The 16,731-nt window shown below is 51.0% G+C and overlaps 1 protein-coding gene across 6 annotated transcripts in view; it reads right to left on the minus strand.

Annotated features, from left to right (window-relative positions):
* Positions 1–167: 167 nt before the first annotated feature.
* The window catches only part of CD99L2 (CD99 molecule like 2), a 130,671-nt gene continuing 114,107 nt past the window's right edge, over positions 168–16,731 (minus strand). For 3 of the 6 annotated variants that reach the window (XM_024240272.3, XM_024240271.3, XM_024240273.3), the window contains 4 exons: positions 11,295–11,333; positions 10,017–10,136; positions 4,153–4,218; positions 168–2,916 (listed from right to left, as the gene is read on the minus strand). In XM_024240272.3, coding sequence (XP_024096040.1) covers positions 2,852–2,916; positions 4,153–4,218; positions 10,017–10,136; positions 11,295–11,333 — 290 coding nt within the window. In that variant the 3' untranslated portion in view covers positions 168–2,851. 6 annotated transcript variants of the gene reach the window in all.

Below are 16,731 nucleotides of genomic sequence, written 5' to 3' on the forward strand. Positions count from 1 at the left end.
AGTCACTGAGGGGTAAGTGCAAGAATTCTAAGCTTCTAGAGAAATACCTTCAGCTGGGGGCGGGGCGGGGGGAGGGGGAGGAGGTCAGCTCTGCATCATAAATTACTTTCGGGAAAAGTGGCAACACTTGACCAAGGGCGTGCCTTAACACCATCAGAAGACAAGGATCTGCTCGGTGCCATTTTATTTAATGCAAACACTAGACAGTTTACAACTCACACCTGGACACAAGCACATGAACAGATGTACAGGGAATTCTGGAATTTTGAGATCAGTCCCCATTTCTTCCTCAGGGCCCCGGCACTGAACCCCAGCCCCTGTCCCAGAGCCTCCCCTCTGGGTCCCACCCCAGAAGCCACGCACACCTCCTTCTGCCCATCTGTATCTTTCCTTGAGCTGTGACTTCACCCAGCACGTGCTCAGAGTTGTTACAAATTTTCTCTGCCAAATTAAGCTGACAGAGATTGGCCACTTTCAACCAGTCCTTTCAGTCCGCTGTGTCTCCCCTCTCGCTTGGGACAGGCCCATGCTGGCCAGTGCAACCTTCAGATAGACACATGGTGACTAGAGCCCGCTAGGCTTCTGCAGGTGGCAGTGTCGAGCAAGTGTAAGATGTCTGTGGGAGGGAGAAGCTCCTGAAATGAACGTTCTGCAAACAGAAGGCTGAGGGGTCTTGCAGGCATGTCCAGTCACTAGGAGCTGCCACCGGTGGGCTTGAGTGCCAGGCTCTAGGCTTTGTGCAGAAAGCACCCGGCGGGGGAGATAAGGGAGAGCAAAATGGGTCTCTCTCAACTGCAGTCAGTGCTACTGCGAACACGGTTTCACAGACAGTACATATTCTACGTCACAGCTCTAGGGTTTCAAGGACTTAGCCATCCGATAGGCCTCACCATAAAGGTAAAGTGGACAACCCCTGAGGTCACACTGTCCAGGTGGCGACAGGCCACGCATGCCAAAATCCTCCATAGCCACCTCCGGCCCAGCACCAGCCAGAGGGTGGGGCCATCAGCTCTCCCCGTACTTGGTATCAGGGAGGGACAAGCCTGACAAAGTTCACAATCTGGCCAATGAGTGCGGGAGGCCCTGGAAACAGGCCAATCCGGCAAGCCACCCCACCCTTACTAACTTCCTGAAGCCTGGGAAGCTTCTCGAGACCAGGCCAAGGTTTCTTTCCTTCATAGCACCACACAGAGGCATTTCTGCAGCGCTGCGGGTCCCCCTTCAGCTACATGGTCCAGGTCTGTCAGGGATTCAAGGGCCGAGCAGGAAAAGGGGTGGTAAGGAGCTCACGGGCACGCACTGGGAATGGCCTCACAAGGCAGCCTTGAGACACACAGTGCTACAACTGACTACCCTCCACCACAGGCATGTTTGCAAAAGGAACACGAGGCACGCGTTAGACAGATGCATGTGGGGGCTGCAGATTCCAGTGGTTTCCTTACGAAACTGGAGTTGGCTCATCCCGCTCAGCGGACAGTCCCGCTCGGTGGAACGCGTGGGGACATCATGCAGACCAAAGAGGCCCGTGAGTTTTGTAAGATCCTGCCTGTCTGGTAACTCATATCTGCTTTCGGAAGCGCTTTCTGACACGGCAAACTGATTGTCAGTAGACAGGGGCCCTAGACCCTAGCATGTGGTTCTGTCCCATGAGCCTCTGACAACAGAGCTCACCGGGACAGAACCACATGTGGGCCAAAGGAACATTCCAGGAAACCAGCTCCGCTCCAGCCCAAACCAGGCAGCTCCATGCCAGGTGAGGGGCTAGTCATGGGGTTCCTGTGTTTGCCACGGAGAGCATGGGTCCCCACGCACTCTCCCTCAGAACAGACAAGTAGGCTGACCACAGAGCTACAAAGTCACGTGCGTTTCACTAAACCAAGCGAATGTCTCTTTCCCCTCTCCTCCCCCGCTGCCCCCAATTACATTTTTAAGCAAACAACAAGCATGATTCTGGCTTTGATGCTCGTTCTTGACATCGGCCGCTCTTGCTACCAAAATAGGAATAGATACAGGGTGGAGGGTGAGCACCTCTCCCCAACACAGGATAAAACTCATCTCCAATGCAGAAATGATTGCTAAAGACCTTTCTCATGTTAACCCGAAGGCCACACCCAGCCCCCTGTGGAATCAGATGGGAAACAGGCCTACGAATTGCTTCATACTTATCCAGAAGATTCCTAAACTCTCAGGGCAGGACTATCATGAGATGCATGTTTGCACTTAAATCACTGAAAGCCTCCGCTTGGACCCAGCAACATAAAACCTGGGATGGGGAAGACTGAAGTGAAACCATCATCCTGGGTGCTGTGTGTGTGTGGTGTTACTTGGTGCTGACCGGTTCGCTCCTTGCAGGGGCTCCAAGTGAAGTGGGTGCAGGCTGAGCCCCCCACCTGCAGCTCCTTGAGGCCACTGTCAGGGGCTGTCTATTGGCAGAAACCTGCCACAATGAGCCACTCCAGTGTGCAGAGGGGTCACAGTCCCTTGAGTTCAAACTCTTGTCCCCTAAGCATAAATGTCATCAGGCCCCAGCGTCATCTTGGCCCCCGCATCCTGTGCTCGGTAAAGCTGGAGGCAGGCTGGCTTTGGGAGTCGGTGGCTCAGCAGCTCCCGAGGCTGGTGCTGGCTTTCTATCAGAGCTGGCTCTTGAATTTCGGCACCAAGTCTCAGCACACTTGGGGCAGGGCAGAGAAACCAAACTCACAAACACCCAGAGCTCATCCGGAAAACTCAGACCGACAAGGAGCCGATGACACAGAGCAGCACAGCAGCTGCGGGTCCAAATGAAGGGGTAGGGGGGAGCTGGGTGACAAGCGGTGGCACCATTGTGCATGCCTGCAGCTGGACAGGGCCCTCAGATCCGGGCTGGTTCGGACGGCGGCGGCTCTGCAGACTGCGTGTGCAACGCGGAGTATTTCACTAGGGGAAGAAGAGGCCGTCAGAAGGAATTCTGCTCTGTCTTGCACAGAAGCAGCAGATACAGCAGCAAGCCCGTGCTGGGAACAGAACTGGGTTTCCCTTTGTATCCCGTGGGGGACCGCTTAGCCCTGCCTGTGCCACCTTCCCTCTGGGACCCACTCCCTGTCCCCAGTCAGGACTATCCTGAGCCTGGGAGCGGTTCTGGGCGGGTCAAGGGGAGATTGGAAACAGCTCAGCCTCCATCTCCTCACCTAAAAAATGAGCATGTTCCTGCCAGCACTGCTGGAAGGATTATTTTAAATAAAGTGCTCAACCTAGTACCTGCCCACACAGATGCTGGCCTCATGGTGGCTAACTGTGGCAAAGCTCACGACAGTGGATGCGACAGTGGAATCCATTTTTCCACATCTGAACCCAGGCCTATTTTAGTTCATTTGGTGCAGCACTGCCACCCATCTTCAGCAGCATCGTAGGGCACCTGGCTCCCAGTACACACCGCACAGGCTGAGCCCCTCCTGGTCTCCCAGGCCCAGTCCCCACGGCTGCTGCACTGCAGTTCCAGTGGCAACACTCGCCTGAGCTGTCCTAGTCTCCCTGCCTGCGCCACCAGGCCTCGGCTGCTGGGAAGCCGGCCTGCTCCCCGACCTCAGCAAGCCTTTCCGGACCTCCTCATTGCCATCCCGTGGGCACAGGTCATATCTGCCTCGAGCAGTTGGGCACTCTAGGCCTGTGGCCTGAACTTATGCGACCTCAAATTGCCAACAGCTCCTGAATCCAGAAAGTGCTTGATGACCACAGAAGGGGGCGGGAGGGGCACAGGTGTTGACCATAGGGTCTGGGTTTTAACCCAGTTCCCTCTTGCCTGTGGCGATTTGCAAAGGGCAAAGTTCTAGGTCTGGTGAAAAGCCTCTCCACGGCTCTGTTCAGGAGGTAATTGTTTTCGCTGATGGGGAGCAGAGGTGCCTGGGGCTCTGGCTCAGATGCATCAAGGGCAGGGGCTGAGCAGCGGCAATGCCCAGAAGTCACGGGCATGGCAGCAGATGGCCCTGGCTGTCACCCCAGCATCTTTGGGCTCATGAAACCGGGAGGCAGGCTGATCACGGCAGGCTTTTGCTCTGGCCAGACGTTTTAGAAGCAGACGCCTCTGTGCTTCCCTGCTTCTCTAGCACAGTTCTGCTCAGTGCTGGGACCAACTAGGAAAGCGTCAGCAAGGGACAGTGAGTACAAAGTCCTCACCTTGGGGTTCCTCACACACCACAGCTTCCAGGTTCTCTCCCTTCACGTAGTCTGCGTTGAGACCCTCTGCAAAGGGAAAAGGGCAGAGTTAGTGATGCGCACGGGACCCAGGGGTCCCCAATTGTGACTGAGAACTCCTGACCAAGTCCTCTGCAGCTAAAAAAGCAGCACAGCTCCCCTAGGGAGCTCAAAACCCCGCACCCTGAGCCACCTCAACATCCTTATCCGGATGAAGACTGTTCGTCCCAGAATTCACTGCCCAGGAGTTCTCATCATCGTTCTCAGAAATATCAATGACATGCAGCGAAGGCTTCCGGCACTCCATCCCCACAGGGCAGCTGCCACCACGTCAAGATGGCAGCTCCGCCCAGTGGAGGGGGCGCCCGATGGCAGGGCTCTCAGCACCATCCACAGGTCCGTGTGCGGCCTGAGGGCCAGGGAGCCAATTGCTATGAGTGACTGATGGATGCAGGGCAGGGAGGGGCAGACGGCTGAGTGGGGCTCACCACGTAGATGCAGCAAAGCCTCCTGCCCACATGCAGCCTCCCAGCAACACCTGCGCGGAGGCCAACTGCTCCCCCCAGCAGCAGGAATAACCGCTGTGTCCACCTGAGCTTGGAGGGGCCAGCCCACCAACAGCTGCTTCAGTCTAGTTAGTTATCTAGGCTTTCTCCACACCTATTTACAAGAGGGATTTGGGGACTGTACCAAGCATCCCCTCCTGCCAGCAAGGGCCAGTGTTCAAGTTCTTAGAGCGGACCCCACCCCTGCTGCTGCTTGCAGAGAGTCAAGAGTCTGCGTCTCATCCCTGCGTAGCACAGGGACTGGAACCCTTCAGCCCCGGGTCTGTGGGAAAACTGGGGCATGGTTCCGACCGACCGACCGACCGACCGACCGGGCACCAGTGCAAGTCAAGCCATCATCCTGGGCTACAGGCTCCTTGCCTAAACAAGAATGCCCACCACCTGCCTGCCCCGGTGGCTGCTGGGCTTGAGGTGGGAGCCAAATGGGCCTGTGGCAAATGCGGGCGTTGCTCTTTGGCAGGTGTGGCCGGCCCCACGCAGAGTGGGGCAGGTGATGAGTACAGTGGAAGCTGCCCCAGGTGCACCTTCCCAGCTGACAGGTGGAGGCCAGGAGACACACCCTGAGCCTCGTGATCACTGCTAGCTGCCAACCCAGTGGGCGCTGGGTCGTCTCCTTCCTGTGGGTGGCCCTCTATGTGCTCCCCAGGCACGACCACCAGTGGGCACCTGAGTCCTCACCATGGCACCTCAACTCTCCCCCCGCCCCTGCCACATCCAGCCTGGGGACAGTGTCTGGCAGGTGGCACCCTCTCACACGCATCAGGGCAAGCTAAAGATGGTCCCGGTTATAGCCATGTCGGTGAGTGCCAGGGAAGCAGGAGGGAGAAGAGCGGCAAGGAAGCGCCAGAGCAGGGGGCGAATGAGGAAGCATCAAGGCTGAAGCAAAAGGAAAGTGAGGAAGGCAAAGCAGCGTTACCTTGACCTTCTGCGGCATCTGAAGGCAAGACACAAAGCTTAGAATCCCTGGAGTAAGAGCGCTCCCGACAGCAAACATGCGGGCTTTCCACACTGAGGGCAAAGGCAAGGGAAGCCAAGGGTCCCCAGCATGGGCCTTTTGGCAGCAGCAGAGGCCAAGAGCACCTGAGGGCCACAGTGGTGGGGACAGGCCTTCCTCGCAGCCACCTCCTGCTGTCTCCCCAGGGCTTGGTGTTTTGCACCCGGCCCCCTCTACCACCGTCTCCATGTGGCAGTGGCTGAGACTCAGGGGAAAGAGTGGGGACAGGAGGCCCAACCCCCAGCTTCTCAGTGTGTTCAGCCACCCCACAAACGTCTGCGGGACCCCTCCTGATTCTGGCCAAGGCCAGGTGCCAGGGACATGATGTACACGCAGCCCCGCCACGGAATGGACGGTCCAGAGACTCCTGATCACTGAGGGGGCAAGGCGAGCTGGGAGTCGCAGACACAGAAACCAACCGGCCCAATCCCACCCCTTGAGCACCAGGTGAGGTCAGCAGGGGGCGCTGTGGGACCACAGGCTGGGAGAGGCTGCTCCAAGCCTGCGGAGCTATGTCAGGACAGGGAACAGCAGAGGCCAGAGGCCCGGGATGGGGATGGAGAGCACGTGGCGCCCTGGGGAAGTGAAAGGCCTCTGGGAGGCCTATGGAGGGGAAAGGATGTGGTTGGGACCAAACCATGAAGGGCTTCCAATGCCAAACTCAGGGGCTCAGCCAGGACCTTGAGGGCAGCAGGAAGCATAAGGGGGATCCAGGCATTTTAAAACAGGTCCCCCCGGAGGAGCGTGAGGTGTGGAGGAGACTGGACAGGCAAAAAGGTCTATGGAACCTTCCGGATGGAAGATGAGGAGAAGACCTTGGCTCTGGACTGGCAGGGGCCATGGCAATGGTGATAGGGAGGTGTGGCTCAAGAGGAGACCTACGCAGGTGGCACAAATCCCAGGACTGGGGAATGCACTGACACGAGGTGGGGGACAGGAGGACTCCCAGCCTCTAGCCTGGGGAGACAGCCACACAGGAAGGCACCGTGGGAGAAGGAAGGTTGGAGGGGAAGGGCAGTGAAATCCAAGATGGACACACTGGGCCGACGGGGTTCCTGGGAGCTGCCCCGCTTTGCCTGCTGATGCAATTTGCAAAACCTCACACTGGCCCGTTTTAGGAAATAAGCGTGAAAATAATGTATTTTCCTTTCATTTTAATGTCCCACAGAGACAGATACAATCAAGATGTTCACTTTGTGCTTTGGAAATCAACCTATTTTTCTCTCTCTGTTCCTACTGACACCTGAGCAGCCTCAAGCCAGCCTCTGACTTTTTAATTCCAGAGCAGAAGGAAGTCGAGATACCCTTGATGGGGAAACTGAGGGCCCAGCAGGAGAGGGCCCAAGCCGGCCACCCTGTCTGCTCAGCCCAAGAACTCTCCCCATCCATGGCCCTGCCCTTGCCAGGCCGAGTTACAGGGCTGGCTTTTCACCCCCGTGCAGAGCCCGGCAGAGAGGCAATGGCAGGTAGGTGGCAAGCGCACGATGCCCGGGACGCTGCTGTTACTAGGAACTACAGACCTGTAGTTTAAATAGTTTCTTTTACCCAGCATGCTTTTTAAAGTCTCAAAGCCATCCTTTGGCCTGGCCATCTCACCCAGTTTTGTAATGGGCATGGATTTGAAAACTGCGGACTGTTGCATCTCACCATTAGGCTAATGATGCTCTAGTGAAGGATGCCCCGCCCCATGCCAAAAAAGATCTGCGTGTGTCCTCATCCCTGGAACCTGTGAACGTGGCCTTATTCAGGAACAGGGTCTTTGCAGGTGTAATTAAGTTAAGGACGTTAAGATGAGGTCATTCTGGATTTAGGATATAAACCGAGATTGGAATAATACGGCCACAAGCCAAGGAACCTCCCGAGTCCCCTGGAACTGGAAGAGAATCAGCTTCTGTTGTTTTGAGCCACTCAGTTTGTGACTCTTTGTTCTGGCAGCCCCAGTGAACTCATACAGCTTTGGCAAACCTCACCAGTGAGACCTTTTGGCTCCCAGGGCATTAGCCTTTTTGTTCAAAGAGCTCACAACTACTTTGTTGCTACGAAGCAAACCTCCTTGCCACCCCAGCCACCTAGAAGGGGAAATCATCAGAAAATCAAGGCCAAAATGTACCTGACATGGTGCTTCCAGCCAAATAAACTCTCCAGCAAAGGTCCAAACAGGAGAAGCCCTCTAGCCAGCCACCAGGACCTCCCCTGCCACTGTGGCCTCCATTTTGAGGACATCTCTGGGTGTAGGATTTTTTTTAATAATAAATATTTGTTCAATGACATTTTAGTTACCAACTAGTTTAATCAGTCATACAGGAAAGATATTTTTCTGTCAGTCAGTTCTAACTTTGTCCTACAGGCCTGGTTTAATCTAAATCTGGGCTTTTATCTTTTCCCAAGAGGCCACCTTGAGAACCTGGACGCTTATCCAAAATCTTCAGTCCTCTCCTGGCAAGCGGGATGCTCTGAGTTGTTCTCCCAAAGTGTCCCTGGCCAGGTCCTTGCTCCCTCCCCTCTAAAGCAGGGAGGGGAGACGAGTATGGAGAGTTCCCAGCCCAAAGAGCAGTTTCAAATAAGGATCCCTGGCCATGGGGAAGGCCATGTGGATTGAGCTGTGTCCCAGAATCCCCATCTCATTCCAATCCACCTGCCGGAGGGAGAGCCCACGGACGACAGCCTTGGGGCCTCTTGGACAGAAACCCCCTGTATTAGGCGGCTTCTACTTTTTTGCCAAATGCAATAAGAACACGGTCAGAGATCGAGGGCTGTGACTATGTACCTGGTTGCCCTGGGCTCCTTGTTCCAGGCACAGCCCAGGAGGCTGATGCAAAACTGCCCCCACCGCACTAAGTGCAACTCGACCCTGTCACCCAATGTCTCCTTCTAAATATCAGTGTCCAAGCAATTAGGTTGAATTCCCATCTTTTTCACCAGTTAGAGGATTCCTTGACTTTTGATTTGAGGGAAAAGGGTAACTCTAAAAACAATCCAGTCCCCAGCCCTGGACTCTGTCTGACCCATTCCCTGCTCACGCCACTCTACAGTCAAGCTTCCGGATCCACGGTGGGTCAGTGGGATCTCAAGCAGGGTGGCCATGAACAGTTTTGCAGGCTGTGCACTGACATGTCAACGTGCTCCTGCAGTACTGCTGTGCCTGCTGGGCGTGTCGCCCTGGTCAAGAATGTTCTACAAGAGTGAAGTAAACAAATATGATGGTCAGATGAATAAAGAGTTGGACACTTCAGTAAAGCATCTTGGGACCCAGGTTAGTTTTCTGGGAAGCTCAGCTCGGGCTAGACTTAAGGGCAGAGGACCAAAGCAAGGGCAGGGAAAGACCCAGGTGGGTTGTTTCTAAGCTTCCCATTGCATCAAAGGGGCCGAGGAAGGAGTGGAAAGAGACAAGCTACAGCCGAGTCACATTCTGTCACTTGAACTGAAAATTGCCAGCCTTGAACTGGAGACACGCTCCACTCAGCAAACAGTGACACAGCATCCATCTGTGCTTATAAAAGGGACATGCAAGGTCTTCTTGTCCCCTCAACAGCATCCCCACAGGGCTCCCTGATGTGGGGCGCCGATGGGTGAAGACAGGATTCCATTTGTAACTATTCCATTAATCCATGACTTCCAAGACTCACAGCTACAGCATGAGATGAAAACTGTCTTTTAAAAACCTAGTAAAGGGTGGTGGGTGGGGGGGGAACCACACCATTCTTTCTCTCACATTCCTACCTCTTTGGAGCAATTAATGATTCCATATAGTTTGTGGCTCGTGGGAAGAAGAGCACCAGGCAGTGACTTCCCAGGATGTGACGGGGGCACTGCCAGAGCAATAAGGGCCGTGCTTTGCAAACCCCCAGGAACTGCTGCCCTCTGCTCCTGAGGGAGCCAGCAGCACGGGAGGGAGCTGGAGACGCAGGCCTCCGAAGGCCCTCATCCCCTTGGCTGAGGTCTGAAGCTATGGGTGCAGTCCAGGGTCCCTCCCATTCTACGTGAAGGAAACATCACAATGGTCACTGAGCTCTGTCCCCACAGAAATACCCCTGGGAGCTGGGGCCCTGGAAGGTGCAGGTCATCAGGGCCAGCCCCATGCGCTCTTGCGGGCTGGTTTACACTTTAATTCAGCCTAGATCTGTCCCCAGGGATTTCCAAAACTGTAGCCTCCACCCCCGTCCCAGGAAGTCTGCTTGGGAGTGGGTCTCAGGCTGGCTGTGGAGGGATCTGGATCTGTCCTGGCCCCTTTCCCTCCGAAGACCTTGCCAGCTGGTTCCCAGCCATGAATGGGTGGCTGCACTTACGCTGAATGCTGAAGCAGAACTTCTTCTGCTGGTAGGAGATGTAGCTGGAGACGGCACCGATGAGGGCCATGGCCAGGGCGCTGGCCACCCCGGCAATGGTGCCGGTCTCTGCCACCATGCCTGCGTGAAGAAGGGGGAGAAATGAGGACAGGTGAGGTCAGAGCCAAAGCACCACAGGGAGCAGCCTGGGAGCCTGCTTCTCCTCTAGCACCAACCTAAGCTCATTCAGATGCCCCCAACCCCCAAGCCAGCAGGAGAGGGCCATGCCACACAGATCTAAGGCGTTACAAAGACATGGTGCCCCCTTGGATTTGCCTAGGACTTCTCGTTTTCTGTAAGGACTTCACTTTTGAGGAGCTTGAAAGGGAGACATGGAAATGGTGCAGAGCTCTCTGTGACTGAGGCCCTGCAGGCTTCCCACTGGGCTACTTCCCCCGGCACCCCAATCTTCATGCTTCCTTCCTTCAAATGGCTACACCCCTCTATTGGCCTCATGATTATCTATTGGAAACGTTCAGGGGAAGGCCAACTCTGAGACCAGAGTGGGCCAGCACTATGTCTCCTTGTAGTTGCTGTGAAATATCTGAGACGGGCCTCAATCAATTTAGAAAGTTTATTTTGCCAAGGTTAAGGACACACCCATGACACAGCCTCAGGAGGTCCTGATGACATGCGCCAAGGTGGCGGGGGCACAGCTGGTTTTATACATTTCGGGAGACATGAGACATCAATCAATATGTGTAAGACGTACATTGGTTTGGTCCAGAAAGGTGGGACAACTCAAAGCAGGGGTAGAGGTGGGGTGCTTCCAGGTCATAGGGAGGTAAGAGAAAGAGACAAAAGGTTGCATTCTTTTGAGTCCTTGACCAGCCTTTCACTGAATACACAATTTCGTCTGGCTCAGTGAATCTGCATTTTTACATAAGCAATTGGGCAGAGGAAGCAATCAGAGATGCATTTGTATCAGGGGAGCAGAGGGACGGCTCTCTCTCCCTCTGTAAAGATCAGCTATCAGTTTATATTGACAGGGTGAAATTCACAGAACTGTTTTAGGGTAAAGATATTGAGGCCCATAAGCAATTTCTTTGTAGGCAAATTGTGAGGGAGGTGTGCAGCCTTTTCCATCTTTGTAGCTATCTTATTTAGGAATAGAATGGGAGGCACGTTTGCCTGATGCAGTTTCTAGCTTGACTTTTCCCTTGGCTTAGTGATTTTGGGGTCCTGAGATTCATTTTCCTTTCACATGGCCAACAGGAGCCTCAGGATTCAGAAACCCACCAGATCCAGGGTCATCATTGCTGCCGTACCGGCCATCACCTGAAGAAAAGACAAAAGCACTTAGTGCCAGCGACCAGCCAGCTCAGGTTCGAGCTCAGGTTCGAGCTCAGGCCTCCGCGAGATGGATGGCAGTGCTGGCCCTTCCAATCCCACCTATGCGACAAGACCCCAACCAGTGGATCACCCGTAGGCTTCTACTGGACTGCAGTGAGGCCTGCTTTCTTATGCCTACCACCTGCAAAGCCCAGGCCACCAGGTGGAACTTTTTATTATTAAAATGGCAGCCACCTTGCCCTGAGCATGCCTCACATGCCGGGCTCTTTACACACAGTATTCTATTTCACCTCTTTGCTACCAGCGGTGCAGCTGCACGTAGCAGCCTCACCATAAGTGGGGGGGTGGGGTGCTGTGCCGGGAAAGCCCTACTCTGAATGCCACCACCACGGGTCTCTGACGTAGCCACTGCCTCAACTATAGCTGAAGTCACTCTTGGAACATAAACAAATGTAGGCTCACGATCCCTTATCCACTATTTTGAAATTCAAAAGGATCTGAAGTATCACAGAGATGGAGAACAGATGAATGCTGGCAGGGGCTGGTGAGAGTTGGGAGGGAGGGAGTTGGCTATGATTATAAATGAGCAACAGTCTCACAAATGAGCCTATGGTGACAGACTGTTCTGTATATTGACTATGGTAGCGGTCACACAAATCACACACGGATAGTACTGCAGAGAGTTAAATGCACACATGCACACACGCACGCACGCACCCCTTCCACAGACAGCTACTCCCTGACAAGCCACTGGTGCCATTTCAGTACCTTAATTAGCGTTGAGTTCACCGTTCATGCCACCCTCTTCTCAGGGCTGAACACTCATTAATGGAGGGAGACTGTGTTCCCAGAGCCCGGGGTTCTCAGGGGAAACCGCCCTGGGATATTGAAGGCAAATGAGCTCCAACATTTCCTTCACCAATCAAAGAGTCAGGAGGAATGGAGGTTCATGGGTTGTAAAAATCTACCACTCTGGCAGGGTGGGGGGGTGTTGATAGTTGGGGAGGCTGTGCACATGTGGGGGTGGGGGAAATAGGAGAACTCTCTGTACCTTCCTCTCTATTTTTCTGTGAAACTGAAACTGCTCTAAAAAACAAAGCCTATTAAAAAAAAAAGATTCATGTTGGTGTGCTGCACCCATTAACTCATCATTTACATTAGGGACATGTACCCTACAACTTAAAGTATAATAAAAAAAATATATATATATATATAAAAGATTCTTGGGGAAAAATGAGGTTTGTTATGTTCCCACCTAAGGCTGAATCCTTGAGCTCTACGCATTGTATAAAGATCCCTGATTGGATATGAATTGTTATTAACAAAGAACACCAGCATTAAAAACCAAAAACAAACAAACAAAAAAAATACACGCACACAATCATTGCTGTTGGAGAAAGCATAACACACAGGAAGATGGGGGTCACTGTGTGTAGCCAGATCAACAGAGAGGTCCCCTCTGCTGTGCTGGAGGTGGCTGTCGTGATGGCATCCTCTGCTAATGTATTCATGTCACTAGACTTCCATTTTTCTGGACTCTGAGTAATTCAACCTATTCTTTCACCTCAAGGCAGAAGGAAACTGAGTGTTCTCAGGTCTCCTTTCCCTTAGGAGTACTTGGCCACAAGGATTCCCAGCAACTTTGACATCACGAGACTGCTGAGCAACAGGCTGTGATAAGAAACATCAACAGGTCGAGCCCCTTCCTAATTTCCCCCCAGGGACAAATGGACAGAAGGGCTGACTCTCCCAGCCTTTCAAAAAGACTCAAAGCTCAGTAGTTCACAGCTCCAGCAATTCCTAACTATCTGACCATTTGTGATTACAGGAGGTCTTGTCCTAAAAAGATGACAAAAATGTGCTTCTCTTCCTCCTCAAAAAAAGTGATCCCATCCTGTGGGCAGGTCTTCTCAGATGGGCATGTGAACTGAAACTACTGTGAGGCTAAGAAACATCTGGAAGAAAAAACAGCCAGTCATCTTAGATCCTTCTGTCCTTTCTCACTGCATGAACCTGAAGACAGCCACACAGGCCACTGGAGTTAACCAAGCCGAGGTCACGGCTTTGAGCCACGCTGGGCTACTGAGCTCTGCTTACTTCCTCTAGGCACAGGCTGAACCCTGTTACTTTACAAAATGCACCGTGTGCAAAAGATGGTATTGGTGATGAGTCACGGGCATAAAATAAAATTACCCAACCCAATACCATCCATGAAGATCAGTTCCTAGTAAAAATAAAGTGGATGAAGGCGTAAAAGCACTACAGAAAAATTTAGGAGTAAGGAATTTCTATTAGCTTGGGGTAAAAAACGACTTTCTAAATATGATCCTAAAGCCAGAAACTGAAAATGGAAAAGATCAGATCGTAGTAAAAACTTCAGTACTAAAAGTGCAAGCAACGAAAGAAAAACTAAATTGGGCTTTGTCAAAATTAAAAACTTGTGTGCTTCAAAGGACATCATCAAGAAAGTAGAATGACAACCCACAGAATAGGAGAACATATTTGCAAAATATGTACCTGATAAGGAGCTAGTATTGAGAATATATAAAGGACCCCTTCAGCTCAATAATAAAAAGGCAAATCATTCAATCTAAAAATGGGCAAAGGACGTGAATAGATGTTTCTCCAAAGAGACATACAAATGGCCAATAAACACATGAAAAGATGCTCAACACTGTTGGTCACTGGGGAAATGCAAACCAAAACCATAATGAGACACCATCTCATATCCACTAGGATAACTATAATCCAAAAAAAGAAAAAGGAAAGAAGACAAGGGGAAGGGAGAGAGGGGGAGAAAGGAAGAAGTGTTGGTAAGGATGTGAAGAAACTGGAACCCCTAAACATTGCTAGCGGGCATGTAAAATGGTGCAGCTGCTATGGAAAACAGTTTGATCGCTCCTTAAGAAGTTAAACACGGAGTTACAACATGACTAACAATTCCACTTCTAGATATATACCCGAGGTAACTGAAAACATATGTCCACATAAAAATGTGCACACACATGTTCGTCGCAGTATTCATAAAAGCTATAAACAACCCAAAGGTTCATCAACTGATGAATGAATAAATACAATGTTTATGGAATATATAAGGGCTTCCTAATCTCTAATGTAAAAGGAGTCCTTAAAATATATGAGAAAATATGCAGAAATATGCAGAAATGAGAAAATATGCAGACCCCAGTAAAAAAAAAAAGTGGGCAAAGAACACAAACAGGCAATTCACAAAATATTTTAAGAGTGTCTAATAAGACATTGAAAAAGTGTTTCACCTCCTTTTAGATTCAAAGAAATGCACATTTAAACAGGATAGCATTTTGCTCTGAACAAATCTGCAAAGATAACATAACTATAATGCCCAGTGGAGGTGATAATTTGAGAAAACAAGCACCTGTTTACTTACTAGTGGTGGAAATGGAGGTTGGCACAACCTTAATGGAATATCATTCAGCAGTACCACTCAAAGCGTCGCATCTTTAAAAGTGTCTGCTTTCTGTGACCCAGCCAGCCATTTGACTTCTGGGAAGTTATCTGACTAGAGTTGTGCACATTTGGCTAAGACAATGTTCATCACAGCACTGTGTAGAGCAGCAAAAGCTGCGGGAATCTCTGTACAAAAATAGGGTCCTGGTTAAATAAATTATGGTATATCATAATATAATGTAACCACTGATAGGATATTTTAGAATACCCTTTAATGACAGAGAATGATATTCAGTGTATTAGTGAATGAAAAAAGTGGTTTCAGGATAGCATGATCCCATTTTTATTTTTTAAAAAATCACAAGTATTTACAAATATATACTTATGCATAGAAAAAGTACTCCAAGCATGCAGTCACAAATATTACTAGTGATTCTTTCTGGATCATGAAACAACAAACAAGTCTTTTTCACGTAATTTGTAAGAAGTTTTAACTCTGCAAGCCCCATGCAGATCTATCCACCCCTCTTTCCCACAGCTGGAGAGAGAGCTCAAAGAGGCAATTTCACAGGTCATTGGCGGACTTTTCAGTTTCAGTATGTTTTGTATTCCCACCTGCCTTCTGAGTTCACAATTATATGCCAAAGGGACTACAGCAGCTTCCTAGTACACCAGAAATCTCCCTGCACAGTGTATCATATGCTGCAATTTGCTTTGAGTATAGACACCTATGCATACAGGTAGCTGTATGGACTGTCATAACTCTAGGGACTGCTGCCGTTGCTATAGCCACACCATAGCAATAGGGACCGTCACTGTAGCAATAGTGACCACCGCCATAGCAGGTCTCATAGCTATAGGAACCTCTCTAGCTACAGCAACCACCATAGCTACAGAGGCCCTGTAGAAAGGAGGCATGACCTCAGTGAGAAAGTTGTGAATAAGCCCTGCAATCAAAGGAAGTGTCAGACCCTCAGCATCTCAGAGACAAAAGACAATGCTATACGCATACATGGCAGCCTTGATTCCTACACAGCCATACATCTGGGGGAGGCAGGGATGCACCACACGGAGCTGCCCTTCTCTGACAGCAGCACAACCTGGGCTCACAGTGAGTGCCTGACCCACCTGGTTGCCAAGGGCATGGAGAGTAACGTAATGGAAGGAAGATTATAACTGCTGGGGTAGATGTTCAAGTATTTAAAGACATCTATAAGTGTTCTAGACTCTTCTAATAGACACAGCTAGGGCTTTTAGATATTTTAGAAACGTATTTTCATTATCTAAAAAGATGGCCAAAGTGCAAAACAAAAACAACTTTAAAAAAAATGAATAAACAAAGAGAAGAAAATCTTGTTTCAAATACCCCACACAGTTACCAAGTCAAACTGAACTGAAAAATCTACCAAAACATGGCTGCCTATGCTAGCCACTGGGGAGGGTACTCTTCACTGTTCCAGGAGTCTCCAAGGCCCAGATTTTATCCATCCCCCACCACAGGGATAAGAATGCCCTCCCTCTAGGTAATATAATGGGTATCCCCTTCCAATCTGATACAGACCCTTAAAACTCTCCTTGTCTTATGTCAAGCTCCCGAGATACCAGCAAGGTTGTCATCTGGGACAAAAGCCATGTTCCCGCCGCGTTCCCAGGTACGTGTTTGGGGAAGGGGATTCTGAGGGAGCAAGTGGGTCTCTTCACATCACAGAACACCAGAGCCGGGGAGCTATTTCTCACATCTGAAACATCCTATTTCTTTACATGTTATGAAAGCTGAAATGAATGTGGAAATAGGTCCAAAGAAGAGAACTCTCAGGTATCTCTTCTTAGAACTAATCCCATCACAAAGACCCCACCTTCAAGACCTCAAGTCGCCCAAAGGCCCTACCCTCCAAATAACATCCTATTGGGGGTTAGGGTTTCAACACATGAATTTTCAGGAGACGCAAACATTTAG

This window comes from Pongo abelii, chromosome X (assembly GCF_028885655.2).
Source record: "Pongo abelii isolate AG06213 chromosome X, NHGRI_mPonAbe1-v2.0_pri, whole genome shotgun sequence".
NCBI classification, from domain to species: Eukaryota; Metazoa; Chordata; class Mammalia; order Primates; family Hominidae; genus Pongo; species Pongo abelii.